The sequence below is a fragment of the Schistocerca gregaria genome, chromosome 10 (assembly GCF_023897955.1).
Source record: "Schistocerca gregaria isolate iqSchGreg1 chromosome 10, iqSchGreg1.2, whole genome shotgun sequence".
In the NCBI taxonomy this organism is placed as follows: domain Eukaryota; kingdom Metazoa; phylum Arthropoda; class Insecta; order Orthoptera; family Acrididae; genus Schistocerca; species Schistocerca gregaria.
The window spans coordinates 194,989,290-195,008,593 of record NC_064929.1 but is presented as its reverse complement, the minus strand read 5'-3'; the positions used below and the strand labels follow the sequence as shown (position 1 = coordinate 195,008,593).

At 38.5% G+C, this 19,304-nt stretch overlaps 1 protein-coding gene across 1 annotated transcript in view; it reads left to right on the top strand.

The window, feature by feature from the left end:
* The window catches only part of LOC126293413 (pre-mRNA-processing factor 40 homolog A-like), a 150,117-nt gene extending 131,284 nt beyond the window's left edge, over positions 1-18,833 (top strand). The window contains exons 16-17 of the mRNA XM_049986636.1: positions 8,286-8,675; positions 17,775-18,833. Of these exons, the coding sequence (XP_049842593.1) occupies positions 8,286-8,657 (372 nt within the window). The 3' untranslated portion in view covers positions 8,658-8,675; positions 17,775-18,833. The remainder of the gene's footprint in view (positions 1-8,285; positions 8,676-17,774) is intronic.
* Positions 18,834-19,304: the final 471 nt, after the last annotated feature.

Here is a 19,304-nt window from a genome sequence, read left to right as displayed (position 1 = left end):
GGTGGGCAGGCACATTGAGTCACTAAACGTTTCAAACAATGTTGTCCTCGGAAGTAAATCAGAATTACCTACATATAAATAATCTACAATAAGGGCCCATATAAAAGGGAAAAATAATGGATATAAATATACATAAAATATATAATTGCTGAAACATTCTATAGCCTTTTCAGTAGCATGCAGAATTCAGCGCACTCACCAGTGAAGGCTGTCATGGGCAACCTTCAATTGTATGTTTTACAGTTTGCCTAAAAGCTCCACAGTCACACTTGAAAGAAGCTGTTTTTCCCCACCTATATCTATCATAGTCTGTTCATATTCTGTTTGGATAGACCAGATTTTGCGATATTTGTCAAATCTAGTTGGAATGTTGGTGGCAAGGGAATGCATATTGTGAAAGGCAGAAGGCATTTGTTTTTTTGATGCCTACAGCACAGTCTGCTCCTGACTGTCGGTGACATCTCAGTGGATTTGCGGAAAAGGCTTGTTCTCGATCCTTTTGAGTTCTCTAATGAGTGATTTTTCTCATCGCATATGGGAAGGAGATATTGTGCCTGTTATTAGACAGATAGCTAGATTTAGGAAAACACTGATGTGACTAGTATAAGTACTGTCGAGACAAACCAGTGCACAGTATTCTGCGACAGACACTATACCTAGACTAGACTAACCAAAAAACAAACACCCACAGCTACATTATCCTATCTGGCTACATAGTCAGTCTGGCCCAAGTGAAGACATTGTCTGAAAGCAGAGTGATGATTTCAGCCATATTTATATGCCTGTTGACCACTCAGTGCTTCATTTCAACAGTATGGTGAGTGATTTTACCTGTACATCTTCCATTATTTGTATTCCACACGGGACATTTCAGAAATGTAACAAGAAGTATGTGTTAAACATCCTGTTTTCTAGCACAGATTTTACTGTTTTGTCAAAGTTACTGATGACAAAAGTAACCATCAATACACAAATTTCACATATAATCCATGCTTCCTTGCAGATGAAAGATGTTAACAAGTTCTGTCCTAGAACCAAAATTGCACTGTATTAATTTGTTTCTTCACCAATATAATAGAGGAGGATAAATTACACAGTAAATGCTTGCCCTGACTTGATTTTATGACAATGGCCTGAATTCAGCATTAACTTCTGACGTTATATGTTTAGAACCAGTCTGACCATACAAGAACAGTAATCATCTCACAGTTTCATGTTTTGTTTCTAATATTTTGGAGGCTGCACATCACATTACTATTTGGGTGAGCTACAAAAATGATGTCCGGAGTTATAGGGCTCAAAATGTCTATGACATTAGATATGTAGACAGGTATGTATTAGAAAGCACCTTGCATCCTACCCACAATTTAATTCAACTTTACTTATTCCTGCCTGTTTTCTGTTAAGATGGTATTGCTTGCTGTTTTGCTGTGATACTGCTTGTCTTGTTCATCTTGAACAAAATTATGAAAAGGATAGTTGCTACTTACCATGCAGTGGAGATGCTGAGTCACAGGGAGGCACACAAAAAGACTGTCAAATAAAGCCTTCGGTCAAATAGGCCTTCATCAGAATAGACATACACACAAATGCTGACGCAAACACAACTAACACACACATGAAAACAGTCTCTCTCTCTCTCTCTCTCTCTGTGTGTGTGTGTGTGTGTGTGTGTGTGTGTGTGTGTGTGTGTGTGTGTGTGTGTGTGTGTGTGTTCTGATGAAGGCCAGTTTGACTGAGACCTTTGTTTGACAGTCTTTTTTGTGCCTCTTTTCTTAATAATATTATTTTTATTCTGTGCTGGATTTTCCATTGTCTCATCTTGTACAAAGAAGTTTCTTTTAAATTTCCAATGAGTATGATGCTTTACACATTTTGTAGATACTGGCTGTATGTTCAATGTTACTTTTTGAAGGTCCGCTTGAAAATGGCTCTTTAGCTGAAATAATTGGCCAAAAATTGTATAAATGCACAGTTTTCTCAGTGAATATACAGTCCCAGTGGAAATAATATTGTTCAAATCATTTACCTGAGAGTTAACACTACTTTTAGGCACATTTTACCCAATCAAAAACAATTAGCAATTTTAAATCTCTGATACAAACTGTTGAGCCTTGTTAATGGTAATAGAAATTCCCTTCTGATTAAACAAACACATTTCATTGTGATAACAGTGCACACAATAAAGCATGTTAAAAGCCTGCATAACATGTAGTTCATAAGCCTATGGTATGCACTTTATTGGAGGAATAGTTGCATTTTTTGCTGTATTGTTCATCCACACTGTGTACTGTAAAAGGTGGACTTATAAAGAAAATGATTTGACAAACATGTGTAACATAGTTTTTCTGAATTTGCCTTTGTTTTGCCACTAGACAGCGATGTTTAACTGAAGGCAGGGCCACATAGCAGAAATTATTACTACCTTGCAACATTCGGAAGCCAGTTATATGTTGCAATTTGAATGCAATTCTTGGATAAATTTTTCTTGGTCTTCTAGCTGTGTCTGTGTCAGATTTGTTTGCATACTTAAGCTTTCAATGACTACTTCTGCTGTCGCCATCCGAAGTTAAGTCATACTAAAAGACTGTACAGTATTTTCATACGAAGTTGATCAAGTTGCGAAGTCAATTTCCATGTGCTGCCAGAGGTTATGGAAGTTCCGTGACTGTGACAGCACCACCACATAATTCGGCCAAATACATATGAAAGTACAACATGGCCTGTTTGAATGACAGTTAACTCTTGACGATGACAGCGGAGGGAGTCATGGAAAGAATGTGAATAAAAACATATCTGATGCAGCAATAAAACTGAGGAGCATTTATCCAAAAGTGCCACTGCATAAAGCTAGTGTTGCAGGATGGAAATCTTCTCAGTTTGTACTTTTATATTAGCGCTCATCAATTTCTCACGTTGTTGAAACTGCATGATTAACAAAAATACTTATCTGCCACATGTTTGCACCTTGCAGATATCATAGAAAGGATTAATACTGAAATATGAGAGAGCACAGGTGAAATGAAATGGTAATTTAATGATCTGTTACCTGCAGTTTGAATATTGGATCCCACTGAAATGTTCACAAGTATTGGAGTGCTGTAGAATTAAAGATGGAGTATGCCTCTGTATCACAACAGTAAGTATTGATGGTAGGATGCCAGCCAGCTAGTTAAATCATGGACTTCAGCACAAAGTTACATGATACGACTTTGTGCGAGGATATCACGGAAGAGACGCATTAACATTTAAGAGTTGGAACTGGAGAATCTCTAGTAGTTTACAAAGAGCGAGGCTTTTTGCCCCACGTTTAAATCATTAAGGAGAGGGGAAAAAACTATATAAGCTGCAGGCACAGTATTCAAAGTTTCAGTGAAGGATCTAAAGCTGTAAAAAATTTCTCGACAACAGGAAAGCTTTGTCACACTGTGCTACACTGTTGCTCTAGTAGGACTGTCAGATAGTGGGTGACAGGAAGTGCCCACTTGAAGCTCCTTAAAGTCTCACTTTGTAATTTGGATGCACAAAGACCTGTGAACACTGACCATTTAGATGAATATAAATAAGTCCTGAGATAGTCAACTTCTCTGTTAGGAAGAGGTCTGTGGTTGAGCAACTAATAACTCTTAGCAGTGTTTTACTAAGGGCTTTACGGTTTCCCAAGATCCACAGTGGTTTCTAGGAGAAAGGCCTAACATGTAGTTTAGAAATATTAATGGTAAGTGTGAGATGTGCAAACTAGCTACTATGAAACATACACACATGAGAAATTAATAACCTTGCTAAAATAATAACTATAATATCGTGCTGTTTGTTTGGTAACATTTTTTTGAAATTGAGTCCAATATCTTCAAGTAAAGTGACTTCCTCCATGGGTTATAGAACTGAATTATTCAGCACCAGCTTCTGTTCTGTGCCTGAATGAAACCTTTCTGCTTAATTTAAAAGTATCATTTCCCACGGTGAGGTTGGTGTTGGTCTGAAAAATGTTATTACTGTATTTCTAATACGTAATCTAATCTCTGCTTGGACAAGGATACTCTTTATCTCTCATAGTATTAAAGCTTACAATATGCCTATGGATTCTGCAATATATTGCGTAATTTGATGTTGTGGATGTTTAGATAGAGTGGTAATTGTCTGATATTTTGATGTCGCCTCCATGATCTTATACAGTCAAGTTACTTCAAAATGGCCCTATACTGATAATTGCCAATAATGTGAGAAACAAACATTAGTATTTGCAAATATAGAGTCCTGGAAGATTTTTTTTTTTCTTCAAAGAATCATTTTACTTCCTTTTTCTACCAGAGAAAGGAATGCATGAGAATATCATTTGGTGTAATTTTATATATACCCTTAATATTCAGTTTTACTGTCAAAAGCTATTACCTAAAACGTGTGTGGTAAGAAGTACTATGTTTCTTGCCTTGTCTTTGAACAAATTTTTAGACGCAATATGTGATGCACCATGTCTTTTCCATAGAGCCCTCCATTGTAGTAGCTTCTATATTTCTGCAGTGCTGTTGTTCTGCAGAAGCAAATCTGTAACGAGTCATGCAGCTGTTGTAGTGATTTCCTGCAGTATTCTGAAATTTAGCTAGTGTTAACTTGACTGGAAACAAACATAGCCAACCAGGAAAAGTGAGGCTCTTTTCTGTTTCTAGTCAGTCGCTGTGTGTGTGTGCATTGGCTGGCAGAGAAGGATAGTGACAGAGAATGTTCAGAAGTATTGCTTTGTGATTGTATCCTGGAATGGTCGGTTAGTTAGAATATTGTACATAAAAAGAGCTTGAGGGCAGTATAGTGTACTAAAAAAATGTGTAGCTGTTAGAAGACTACATAAAGCGGATTTTTTTGTTCCCTTTTTAAATCTAATCAGCATAATACTTACTACAAAATAAGCTGTATATGTGTGATGTTAACAACAAGCTAATTAGTTCACTGATTTTGTACTTAATTTTATTTTTAAATTTCACAGTTATTTACATGTTTATTTAGTGTTTGATGATGATTTATGATATGCTGAAACTGTGCCTGGAATTAAGAACAGAAGTTCTGCTTTCTGGTAGCTAAATAGTTGAGTTCATTTAGTACAGTGAGTCCCTGTATTTGTCACTAAATATCCTTTAAATAAGAGAAAAAGGCCAGCAGTTGTACCAAAAGAATGGTAATTACAAAAAATGGTGTGTTCTGAAGTTTGACAAAATATTTTATATAAAAAAAACTGGACACACACAACAAAAATATTTGTAAAAGTTAATATAACGGAATCAGCAAAGTTAATTCCATTTTCATTAACAATGGACTGCATGTGAATGTGGGTGACGATAGGGGGACTGGGTCACATACTGTGAGGTAAATGTGAATCAACACTCTGTGTGTGTGCTCATTTATTTATTTCAGAGACACTTACCAAGCATGTAAAACCTGTGAGATTTTTAGTTTCAAAAGTTTTAGTCAGCTAGCCATTTGTTTGTTGAACTTTTCATCTCACCACTCACTAACAAGGCAAATATCTTTCTGCTACTCATCTTGTTGCTTTCAACTGCACTGTAATCACATTCATATTATCAGTGAACTGCTTCATTTTACCATGTTAGTTGTATTTTTTTGTTTCACCTACTCAGCCTGTGTTTCTGTTCTACGTCCTCAATAATTTACACTCTTAAGGTTACTTCATCAATAAGATCCCTGCTCTATACACGACAATGAGTGTGAAGCATCACAAAAATACCTTCACTACAGGAAGTTGATAGTGATAGCTTGAGATATTAACATTTGAATATGTCTTTTACACTAATTATTTTCTGATACAGCTTAATTTCATCCATACAACCCAGTATTCGCTTCCAAGTTTAGTATCACTTTTTATTCTTTCTTCCCTCACATCAGTGATGCAGTGGTTAAGGCAAAGCATTTATGTTATGTCCCTGATGAGTTTCTTCCTCCATCATTGCCAAACTGCGCTAATACTCCTCAAGAAGATAGCACAGCTGTTAAGATACTCCACTCTTATAGGTTGGAGAAGGAATAGAATACCTGACCGGCCATCCTAAGTTCAGTTTTCGGTGGCATGTCTAAATTACCTGAAAGCCACGTTAGTATTGGTTCTTTGAACTAGCCCATAGCCTATTTCTTTTCTATCCTTGTCCTATTTAAGCCTGATCTCAACACCAGTAGGATATTGAGCTCTAATTTTTTTTCTCCCTCTTTCCCAACCTCTCCTATCCCCCCATCCTTTTCTTATCTAAAATTTCTAAAGACATAACTGTCAGCAAGTGCACGGACATTCAAGGATGTAACAGCAAAATTAAAAAAAAGGTCATCTCTTGTTTCTTTCTCCAGTGATCATCCTTCCATTTTCATCGGTCCTTCAGCCTCTTGGTTATCTCCAACTTTATAATCAACATTTTTGTGGTGGTAGTGTAAGAAGCAGCAGGCATGGGATGTCCATCTAGGAAATACCCTGCAGCATTGATTGTACAGTTTCTAGCGTAGTATTGAATACCATGCATATAAAAAAGTGGAATTTAGTGACTGTACAGAGGTTGGCTTGTCTACGAGAACAGACGGTATGTAACTAGAATTCACTTTCAGTTTGTAAAATTAGATCCAGATTAGAAACCCTTGTGGGGAAGGAGCCCAACTATTATTGCCTTTAAGTTTGATTATGTAACATGAGATGATGATAAGGTTAAAAAAAGACAAGTGTTTCACCAGGCCGTATTTTAAAATTATACTTCATTAAGCACTACTTGTTTTGAGCATTGCTCATTCTTGAATGCACCTACAACAGATGTGGGTGCATCGTCCTCATGAAAGAGAAACTGCATGCTATACGTAACTGTACATAGCACAGTAGACAAAGTGCACCATCTCGCAGCTACGTGAGGCGTGTGATCTCTTTTTGATGAGCATCTTGTATCCGCATATGTTGCAGATGCACTTGAGAATGAGCAACCCTTGAAATTAGAAGTGATTGCTTGTGGCACAATTTTAAAATTCAGCCTGTTCTTCTTAAAATTTATCAAGGCAGTTGTGTCCTCTTAGAACAAGTAGAAAAAAAGGTTGTAATTGAATGTCAAAAACACTGTAGAGAAATGGGAAGTGAAGTATGTTCCTCAAATCTTTGATGCTCCAAACATAATTACCTTTTTTCTGTAATGGTTTCCTGTAGATAATACTTTCTTTACTCGGAAGACATTTTCATACTGAGCAAGAACTTCTGTCATTCATTTTCGTTTCTAGATGCAAAATATTGTTCCATTATATTTCAAGCAATGTGGGGGCACAGGTGAAGCAGTTTACCATATAAAATGCTAGGATTTTCCATTAACCCCTGTGTGCCACCACAAATGCTCTTACAGAAACTAGGGAACAACACATTAGACTTTCATAATTGCTGACTGAAACATCTTTTCACAAAGAAGTGAAACACAATATAGGTATTCTGTTGAAATCACCAACTACCAGCCTTATACTCACAAAGGAGTAGTTTAGTTGTCACTCCTTAAAGATGGAGAATTTTTAGACAGTTGCCGAGTGCGTGTTCATTCGAATAGGTTGCTCCATTTGCCAATTATGTTCTTGGTTTATTCACACAACCTCTTTAGAGTCATTTTCAAGTATGGGAAGCATTTATGCTAAGAACAGCTGTGCCACATTCTAAAATTCGCAAGTTCAGAAGAGATGTCATTATCTGCTGAAGTAAAAACTGGAGGAGGTTTAGAAAGTTTATACTGCAGATGATGATGATGACGACGATTGTCCTCCCAATTTGTACATTTTACTATATGACTGCTCTTCTCTGAAAAAACAGTTCAGAATGACTTGTTATTGAATCAATGCGAATAAAACAAAATAATGGAATGTCTGATTTCAATAAACATTACTGCCTAGTATGAATCTTTTGCTCTGCTGTGGAGTGTGTGCTCTGTTTTGAAACTTTCTGGCAGATTGAAAAATGTGTACAAGATTGGGACTCGAACCCAGAGCCGCGCCTTTCACACTCTCCTGACTAGTGACCAGCACCTCTCAAAAGCTGTCCTACACTCCTGGAGGGAGGAACATAGCTGAGGCTCAACTACAGTCTACACGATTAATTCCAGAATGAACCTTTAGCTCTGCTGTGTAGGCAATATTGGCACGAAGGAAGTACAGCGAGTTTCAATTATTTTATTTCATTCTTCACAAAGCCAATGTAAATAATTTTAATGCTCAGTGCATTAGCCACAGTTATACATTCCACTTCGTTATTTTGATCAACCTGTACCGGTTTTCAGCCACCTGCATCACCTGACGAGAACCACCACCACCATCACCACCACCACCACCACCATCACCACCACCACAGGCCAGACGACGTGTCCGACGAGGAAGCTCGACGACGCCACCATTTCCCCGAAAAGAAGGGTGCCACCACGCCGCCGGAGGACCCGCCCGAGTCTTCGGAGGAGGAGGGGGCAGTGGTGGACGGTGACGACAGCGGAAGCGGCGGCAGGGAGGAGGGGGAGGAGTTGCCAGCGGAGGGGCGCCCGCCGCGGCGAGAGGAGCCGCCGCCACCTGCCTCTCCCCACGAGGAGGGGGAGCTGAGCGAGGACGAGCTGGAGCAGCGGCGGCTGGTGCTGCTGAGGCAGCTGCAGCAGGAGAACTGACCACGGGGGCGCGGCCGGGTGAGTGTGGACAATTAAAAAACCTCGACAATAGTTCGTTTGGTACTTTCCTCAATTTCTTTGTATCCTGTGCTAATATTTCCATCCCTACATAATTACTACACTGTACCCCACTCTTGCCCTGCAGATGTATGCAAAGGTGCTCACTAGTGAACTCTCCAGTTGTAGTTTCTCATATAAGACAATGTTCCTCTGCCTCCTGTTGATGACAAGTGATACAACTTTGCCAGATAAGTTTAGGGACGACTGTGCTGATGCAGTGTTGAGATAATTGCCGGGAAGTGGGCGAGAAGCATTTTGGTTTTATTCAGGGCTACGAAACTGTATTTTACAATATAACCTCCATTCAGTACAAGGGCCTGTACACCTGCACGGTACCACTTTACTGGTCGATGTCAGAACCGATGCTTAAATGCTTCGAAAACGTCACCGTCGTGCACAAACTGCATCCTTTAATGGGCCAAACAAATGGCAGTATTCTGTTAGGTGGCAACGAACCCAGTAGGCACACACCTGTGAGTATCCCAATTGGTGGAGAGGAGTGTCAGCACTATGAACAGAGACATCCAGTCATGCAGTGAGATGTTTGACTGTGATATGTTGATCACCTCGAATGAGAGCTTCCGCACGTACCAATCTTGCAGAAGTCAAGCTGCATGCAGCCAGACGGCACCTGGTAGAGTAGACAGGTTTGTGCGACCTTGTTGCAATGGTGACGGACGACTCATCCAACACCTCACTGTGCATTTTTTCACTCTGCCAACTCTCTGTAGACTTTCTGCAAGTGCCTATGAATATCTGGTATGCTCTGGTTTTCCCAAAAGAAACCCAATGACAGTTCTCTGCTTGGAATGAACCTCCATTATAGGTGCCATTTTGAAGGCTACGTATAGTGCTGCCACTCAAATTTTCATGAAACTATTAAACTATTAAGGGCTGAAACATGACTATTCCATTATGTCTGACAACAAATTACACAATTTTTCAACAGAAATTGACTGAGAAAAAAATATGTTGCACTACTTACATAACACCCCTTGCATAACTGTCATTGTGAAAAGTGATACATGATATATTTAAGAGCCGGCCGATGTGGTCTAGCGATTCTAGGCGCTTAAGTCTGGAACCGCGCGACCGCTATGGTTGCAGGTTCGAATCCTGCCTCGGGCATGGATGTGTGTGATGTCCTTAGGTTAGTTAGCTTTAAGTAGTTCTAAGTTCTAGGGGACTGATGACCTCAGATGTTAAGTCCCTTAGTGCTCAGAGCCATTTGAACCAAATATTTAAGATACCCTCTACAGTGCTCAGTGTGTTTATTGTTTGTCAAGTCATTGAAACGGCAAAAGAAGATATACTTTCAATTTCAGGCTCAGTCCCATAATAGAAATATCGGAATCTCACAGGAAGAGACTGCAGTGTAGGACTTTGTTTCAAAGATAGCTTCAAAATTTACCATTCTGAAAGTTCATTCTAAGTGATTGTGTGTGTTTTAAATGTAATAAAGATCTACTGTTAGCAATTCCTGCAAATCTCAATTGTTTTTGACTGAGAATTCCCGCACTAGAGTGGTTTAAATGTAACATTGCATTCCTTTACCAGCCAGCAGCATAAAACCAACCACCATTACAATGTTAGCCAGGGTACAGGCACAGAAACTACTGGTTTGTAGGGTCAGTAGCAAAACCTGATACAGTAAGCAAGAAAACAATTTTTTATAAGATGACTATGAATATGTGGTTATGAGCACAGTATGAAGTTTTGTCCCAGTTAGCACAAATGTATTTGAAATGTACACTTTTTGATTCAGTCCCCATCTTATCGGGCTCAAATTTCACCTGTGGCACATGATTGAGGAATGTGGTACATGATTGGTGGGTCACTGGCACATAACATGCCGATAATGGTCCAAAAACGGGGAAGTTGAGCACGGCCTGTTGCCTTGGCCTCCGATATCTGAACTTTTCTGTTTGAAGTCAAAATCATGACATTTACAGCTCTCCTGTTAACACGATTGAAGAACTAGAGCAGCAGATTGTACTGTCTTGCCAAATGCAAGGCTGACATATGGAACACCTTGAACAGTACAGTAGATTGTAACGTGTTGTGTGCTGAAACAGCAGTGTGTTTGTTGTTAAAGTAGACAGTGAGTAAAATTTGAGCCCAAATTATATGGACTTCATCAAAAAGTTTACACTTCAAAAACCTTTTCCTAAGTACACTAATGTTTCATAGAGAAGTCAGCAGTGGTTCTTAACTACACATTTGCAGCTAATTCGTGAAATGGCTCGATTGTGAAGCCATGTTTACTGGAACGATTTTGCTTCTGTTATCATGTACTTTCACCCATTTCACTTTTTGTAATTAAAAATGATAAACCCCTGCATAATCTGTTACGTATGTACCAACCTCTTATTGAGCAGAGCTTCTCTTGTCTGTCTCAATCTATTTCCAGTTATTTGGTATCAATCAGTACCACAAATTTGAGTGCTAACTTGGTATAAGTGTATTTTACTCTAAATTTGTCCATAATATTACCACTTTTGATTTTCCATGTATTCCCAGTCAACCTTGCTCTCTCATATATATTAATTTCTCCCTGGACTTTTCTTTGTTGTCTTGTATATAATGTTGTAACACCAACATTATAAACAATAAATACTTCTAGAGCCCGTCAGAGATTGAGTCACATACAAATATTTTATTGCACAACTGTGGTTCCTTTTCAGATAACTTGCCTTTGTAATAAAACTTGAGAATACTCAGCAAAAGAATTATCTGGCACCGTGCTTGCTGTTGTTTCCAGTAAAATTTATCTTCTGATCATATGCCTAAATATTGAGCATGGGAAAATCATATTTTGATATTTTCAGTAGTTGCAGAAATAACAGAGATTCTCAGTTTTGCGAACTCACCCATACAACTTGAACCATAGAGAGTGTTGCAAAATTTTAAAAAAACTTTGTGCAAAAAACAGCGGGGATAAGGTGTAGCCTTCAAGCACAGGTGTGTACTTCTAGCCTCCACTTTTAGATTTTCTGCTTCCTCATCATAGTATAGCATTCATTTACCGATAGTCCATCGCTCTTTTATTAGCTGGGTATTCCAATATGGACAGTTAGAGTTCAGCTTTGCTCATCTAAGGAGAGGTACATAATGCTTTAATGATTACAGAAGATTTATTCAGATGATATTTTGGTTGCAGAGAGAGAATTACATTTTGACCCCTCGGAGAAATTAATTTATTAAGATTGCTCAGTTTCTTTTGTGGAAGGCTCTAGTCATTGGAAACATACGGCCAACATTGTCTAACAACCTGGCCACTTCTGCTGCTAAGGCCTCTGCTAGTCAGAACCTCACTTCTGTGTGCCTTTAGTGCTGCTCATTTATACCATATATTTATTAGGTTACTCTATTGTCTGTATGATACAAATTTTGCAACTGATTTTAAACTAATTTCCCAGGGAGCTAGAGACTTTAAATTTTAAACCTAGCTCAGAACTGCATGACAACGGAGTATTAACTTGCTTTCTTGTCCGGTGTGTTGTGTACCACAGCCATTTCCCATTTTTCTTGCTCCAGTTATGAGTGGTTAGCAGAAAGAACAGTTGCTGGTAAACCTCTGTATGAGCTTTGATCTAACTTTTACCTTTATGGTCTTTTCATGAGGTATACGGAGAAGGAAGCAGTATATTTGTTGACTCATGTGGAGAGAAACTGTAATAAACCTGAAATTTACCACACATGTGTGATTTAACCTCATTAAAATGTTTCAGATTGATAGTAAAATTTCACACACGAGACTATAAAATGCAGAAAATAATTACTTAAATAAAAATTAATTTTTATGTATCATGCTTTAAATTGTAGTTTTTAGTCTAAAATAATTTCTCCTAGCGCCATGCAGATTCATAACCCACCTTCAGATAGTCATTAAAATTTGTGATGTGAATTTTTAATACTTGCAGGATTTAAAATGAAAAACATGTCACAGATGCAATACATAGTTGATGCACAACTGCATGCTATTCCTTTTAAATATTTCGGGTATTTTTGTAGCTATTAAAAATTCATGTCACGAATGTTCAGGACTATCTGTACAGTGTTATGTATCTGCATGGGAGTGGGAGAATTTTTTATACTTTGTATGTGGCAGATTAAAAATTTGGTTTTACTTACAAATTATCTTGTGCTCTTATCCCTCCCCTTTCCAATACCTTCACACTTTTCTCGCCCCTTGTTTATTCATTCCCATCTCTCTGTAGCTACCCCTGTGCACAACACATACATGCCACAAATGCACTACCTGAACATGCTGCCTGCTGTTCCTGTATGCTTACACTCGTTCACATTTCCTCCACCTTAGGTTGCGAGTAAACAGCTATTGTGAAAAGGTAATACTCCTGAATTGGCACTAATTTCCTACATACTTCTAGACAAGTGAACAATAGCTGGAATTCCTCATTTGTTTTAAGTGTTTGACTCCCTAGTGGGCCACCAAAGAGCATTTTGTTGTCTGGACACATTGTAAACTTGTCATATATCAGGACATAAACACAGCTCAAAGTATTAGATTTCCTGTCATTAAATATATGGAATTTCCTGCCAGATTAAAACTGTGTGCTAGGCTGGGACTGTAACACGGAACCCTCCTTTTCACAGGCAGTTTTGTTACCATCTGAGGAATCAAGGCATGCCTTACAACCTGTCCTCGCAGCTTTATTTCTGTGAGTACTCCTCTCCTGCTTTCCAAAACTCCACAGAAGTTCTCTTGCACGCCTTGCTGGGGGCTAGAATTCCTCGAAGAAATGGTATTGTGGAGAAATAACATAGCCATAGCCTATGGAATTGTTTGCAAAATGAATTTTCACTTGGCAGTGGAGTACACACTGATATGAAACTTTCTGGCTGATTAAAGCTTAGTGCCAATTTGGAACTTGAGCCCTGAACCAGTACACAATCTGCCACAGGATGAAAGATTACTTTTAGAAACAATTTCCTTGGCTGCATCTAAGAAAATTCTCCACGGTGTTCCTCCTTCCAGGAGTACTGAAAAGCAATTGCCAGCTAAAGGCAAAGGTTCTTAGTTTGAGTCTGTTGTGCACTCCTACCTGCAGAATGAAAATCATTCCATTAAGAGGCCATTATTGTTAAAATTGTGGTAAAAGAGAGCTTAGTGTGCAATGTCTGTCAGCTTTAGGACAGGGGTGGGTGTGGAGGAGGAGGAACTTCGGTCCTCATGTACAGAGTGAGTGCTTCTGCCTCAAAGAAATCTATCATCATGCCTGATAGTAACAACTCAGATGTGTTGCCAAAATATTGCACATGTCTGCCAAAACAATCTAGCAATTCACACAAGAATTGTTCGTATAGGACTCATACCTTTTGATGAATTAAAGGTCCTCATAGTTGGTGAGCTCCCTGGTTCTTATAAACATTGCCTCAAAATTGTTATTATGTGCAAGACACTCGTACAAATGTTACTGTTGCTGATTTGTTTTCATAAGCTTGTTTGCCTTAGTTCCATGTAATTTATTTATACCTTTAATGTAAGAGAGGAGGAGACAAAAAAGATGTAGTAGTATCAAGACAGCGAATTGCTAATTATTTGTTAATGAAAAAAATGCTTTTAGCTCTACCTGAGTTGAAAACAGTCTTTCTCTGAATAACTACTTTCAGATAATCAGCTATTCACAACTGAAATTTCATGTATCTAACAGGTGCTGTGACCCTCTTCTGATTACGATCTCTCTCTCTCTCTCTCTCTGACTGACTCGCGCGGGCGCGCGCGCGCGCGCCTGTGTGTGTGTGTGTGTGTGTGTGTGTGTGTGTGTGTGTGTGGGGGGGGGGGGGGGGGTTGCTTGCTGAGTATCAAAACAAGTATGTTCCTGGTGTTTTCCCCTACAGTTGTTACCACCTACCACTCCCATAGGTGTCACAGAGGACATTCCTTGGTGTTTACACATTTTCTGTCCTCCTGTCCCAGCACATCTCAAATGACTTGACTCTATTCTTTTCTCGTTTTCCCACAGTCCGCGGTACTGCAGACGTACATTCTTGACAATTTCTTCCTCAAATTAATGCCAGTCGTTAAGAGCAGATGTGTGACTTAAACCAGACTGTTCTCATCAGTTTTTTCCCATTGTTTGGTCGATACAGTAACTCACTTGTGCCAATGTCAATTTTATAACTTAAATGGACCATCCTGGGCTTTCTTTTAAAAACAGAAATCTCAAGGGATTTACATTACACAGACTGCCGATGAGCATATGTTAATTCAGAATGTGCCACTTTTACTGTAAGATGTAAATGTGAATTATGGTTTAACTTGGTGTCTATAAACAATTTAAATATCAAATGAGCACTGGAGGGAAAGAAAAGAGCAGAAAGAGAGAGAAGGAAAGGCATGGCAATATTTATCTGTAATGTCACATGCAGTCAGTATCAAGAGTGTTATTTGTAGGATCTCACTTCTAAATATTTCATGGTATGTGTATTTATGACACTGTTTGTGAGTTAACAGTGACTTGGCATCTCCAACAGCTATTGCTATATTCCAGTCAGCATAGCACTGTACGGTCTATTGTAAAATGTACTTTGTTATAAAGAATTGTAATCGTGCTGTAATTCATGTAGTTGTACTTCAGTAAATGTGAGGAGCAAGTAGGCTCAACAGTTAGTAAACAACACTGTCTACATCTATACTCAAGAAGTTACCTTTAAGAGTATGGCCAAGTCTGATAGTAAAGATTACTTTCTTATTTTCTGTAAATATCTCTGATATCAAAATTAATATACAAAATATTTACTCAAGACATAAATGTGGTCAGAATGGAAAAAATATCCAAAAGAAAATCTGAAGCTTTTGGAATGTCTGAACTTTTTTCTCGAGTTTGCTGAAGTTGGGAATGCTAGGAATTGGCATCTATATTAGTCGTGACTTGTTGGAGGAAAGCCATCTGATGTGTAATAAAAAGAAAGTGAATCTATGGTAAATGTGGCAGTCAAGTGTTAGAATAACGTATGAAAACACCAAGAACTGCTTCAGTAATGTAACATAGAAGAGTAGTAGTTGATAGTGGAAGTTGCAAAGAAAATGTAGGCAGATAAGAGGAAGGAGTAATAATAGGAATAATCGGCAGTACATAAAACGGGACCTACTTGAAGAAAGGAAGATTGGGATTTATTGTCGTATTGATGTCAAGGTGGCCACAAGCTCGTATCTGGAAAAATGGGGAAGGAATTCAAGTGGGCCCTTATAAATCCATCACAGTGCACTGCAAATATTCCAGAGGCAGGTCACAGTGAATAGGTTGCTGGGTATAGGACAGTTCACACCTGTAACACTGGCACTCTGCATAGGTTCACATTCATTGAGCAGTCCGATCCTCAGTACAAACCACTGTCACTGAGAGAACTGCTGAGTAGCAATTTCTGCTACTCATATGTGCCAGGTAGTGTAGTACTTTCTGGGCAGATAACGATGTAAGTGGCTGGTCACAGATTAACTGACTATGATATGGCTCACCAGCTGCGATCTCAATGGGACCCAATGTAGTTGTTAGTCCAGTAGTCTCCTACTCCCATCAACTTTAATTTTCAGTGTACAAGTGTTTCATTTTGATTACCCTCAGCAATACAAATACCTTTAATGAGTTGCACACATCACTGCTGCCATTTCTTTCGTAGTTCCTCCTTTTGCCTTATGCCTGATAGCTTGTGTCAGTACCATGGAGTGTTTTCTTGCAAGTGCACTTGGTCTCTCTCTTATTATTATTTGGAACATTGTACAAACAGGGTGTTACATTTACATACATTGGGAAAGTGGTTCTGTTACAAAATGAAAGTGCCACTTACTTAGAAAAGATCATTTTGAAACGTCATGGCAGATTAAAACTGTGCGACAGTCTGAGACTTGAACTCAGGGCCTTTGCCTTTTGCAGGCAAGTGCTCTACTGATGGAGTTACCCGACCCGCCGTCACAGCCTTACTTTTTCCAGCACCTCATTGCTTACATTCCAAACTTCACAGGAGAGCTTCTGTGAAGTTTGGAAGGTAGGATGAAGTACTGGTGGAAATAAAGCTGTGAGGACATGTCATGAGTCCTGCTCGGGTAGCTGTCAGTGGGGCACTTCCCCACAAAAGTCAAAGGACCCGAATTAGAGTTTGGTCTGGCACATAGTTTTAATCTGCCATGAAGTTTCATATCAGCACACACTTCACTGCAGGGTGAAAATCTGATTCTGGATTACACATTAAACTCTTGTTTCTTTAATTGTCCACCTACATACACGTATGTGAAAGCTATTTAGGAGATATGACAAAATGCAGTATCACTACGAACTGCACAAATATTTACTGACTAATCTAGTACCCTGTCCTTATGTTCCATTAACAAATCCTGTATGAACTGTAGTGAATCAATAATATTTATTACAACAACATTCCACTTGATGAAGTGCATTCTATGCTATATTCAGGAGCAGATTTGGATAAAAATAAAAAATGTAAGGCTGTTTCTCAATTTCAGTTTAATGTATTCTCTGTTTGGATACTAAATAGTGTTTTAATATTAAGTCAGCTACAATCATTTGGCAGTGTGTATTATGAATTTGTATTGAGGATGGAGATTCAAAACACTGTTTCATTATTAGCCAAAGTTCGGCTCAGCCAAGGAATGTTTCTGAAAGCTAGTTACAAATTCAATCATTTATTTGTGCCAGAACTGCTCGAGGCATCAGCTATGCAGCAGGGTATCTTTACTCCTAATATTTAAATGCAATAGTTGTGTTTACATCACATTCTTGTTACAAGTTGCTTGAAGTATTTGATGTTTGTACATTTTTTGTCTAGTTAGTTCCACAAAATGTGAATGACTCTTCCTTTTTCTTTTCCTCACATTCTCTATTCTGTTCTCTTGCCTTTTGCACTACTGCACGTTGATTGGTCAGCCATGTTCAGATTGTTTTAGAAACTGATAAAATAAAAGAAAGATAATAACAAGTGAACTCGTTCGTTACAAAACTGTTTATGTTACTCATACACAAGCAGCTCTTCTGTGCTCAGTTTAAATGATCTTAATGCTTTCTCTACATCTTTCAGGATCACCAACTGCAGAAATGGCCACAGTTCTGATCCGAGTCGTGCCTAAAGCCACACCCCTGTTGGACTTTCCAGCCACCTGAAGTGAAACAGTCACTGGAATAGGAACACGTGCCAATAGAGACGCTGTGAAACTCTTTTACATGAGAATAGAACTATGATGGTTTGCACAATACCCTTACTGCCAGACATTTTATTTGACAGAATAATGTAAAGAGACTGCATACAGAATAATGAGCTTGTACCTACACTGATTATTTCAGTGCATATTTACTCTCAGTATCAGTATTTACTCTTTGTTCTACCAATTGCTTACAATTGTCATAATTGTGTGTTTTCCTAACTGGAGGAAGTTAGGCTTTGACAAAAATTACATTTTTATTTTTTAAATTTATTGGTCTTTATGTTATGAAAGTACACATTTATTTAAATTGGGAAGTGAAAAATTACTAGTTGTGCAAGTTCAACAAAGGACTTAATATATGTAAGGTACTGGAGTTGAATATAATTAAAATTTAAAACATGAGAAGCATCCCACACCATAAGATGAAAATGCAGTACCAGGTAGTGTGTGTGTTGCTTGTGTCTAGTTTTTGTATAAGAATTAAAAACTCATTTTGGAAATTGTTACCATCTAAGAATTAATGTGTGTTGGGACAAGGATATCGCAGTTATCAGTGTTGAATGCATTTACTCAATAAGTTTCCGTTTCACATTAAATTATGTTAGCATCAAGCAGGCTCACAAGAAGAAAACATTCAGTGACTGGACATTTCTACACGAGTTAAAAGCTCATCACGTAATGCTGCGATTGATGTTAAATGGTTTTTGCCCAACAAGTTCATAAATACCATTTGTGCAGTTAGTGAATTGTAGTGATCTAGTTTGCTTGACTGAAGTGCTTCTACAGTTTCTAATCATGCCACACTTGGTGTAGCGTATTGTTCGAACATGTTTGTAATTATGTTCAGCGAACACAGTGGACGTCTGTAACTTTTATACTGTCAAAATATGTACCGGAAGCAGTAAAATAAAATGAATACTTTTCTAAGAAAACGATGAGATGCATTTAACTATTTTATTCATTCATTCTTATAGATTACAATGTTAAATAAAAACATTAGTCTGCCATGAGTGGTTGCTAAGTACCTTATCCCCCATTTTGTGTGCCTTTTAGCTGCTCAGAAACTGTATTTGGTTAACTGTGATCTATCTGTATATACCAGGGTGGTTTGAAAAGTTCTCGATATTACCATGAGAGGTCAGCACTAGCGCAACGAGTTGTTCATGTGATATTCGGTGGACTGTTGCCTGTAAACACGTGCCACGTCAGCGCTCTTGGAAGAGAGCTGTGGCGGTGATGTAGCTCTGTTGTTGTTCCCGCGTAGTGATTTGCGGAGATTGGGGGATCTAGATTTGAACAGTGATTAAATATTTCGTAAAGAAAGGTATGAAAGCAAAGGACATTCATGCCAATTTCCAGAATACACTGGGGGACTCTGGTCCTTCATATTCAACTGTTTCCAAGTG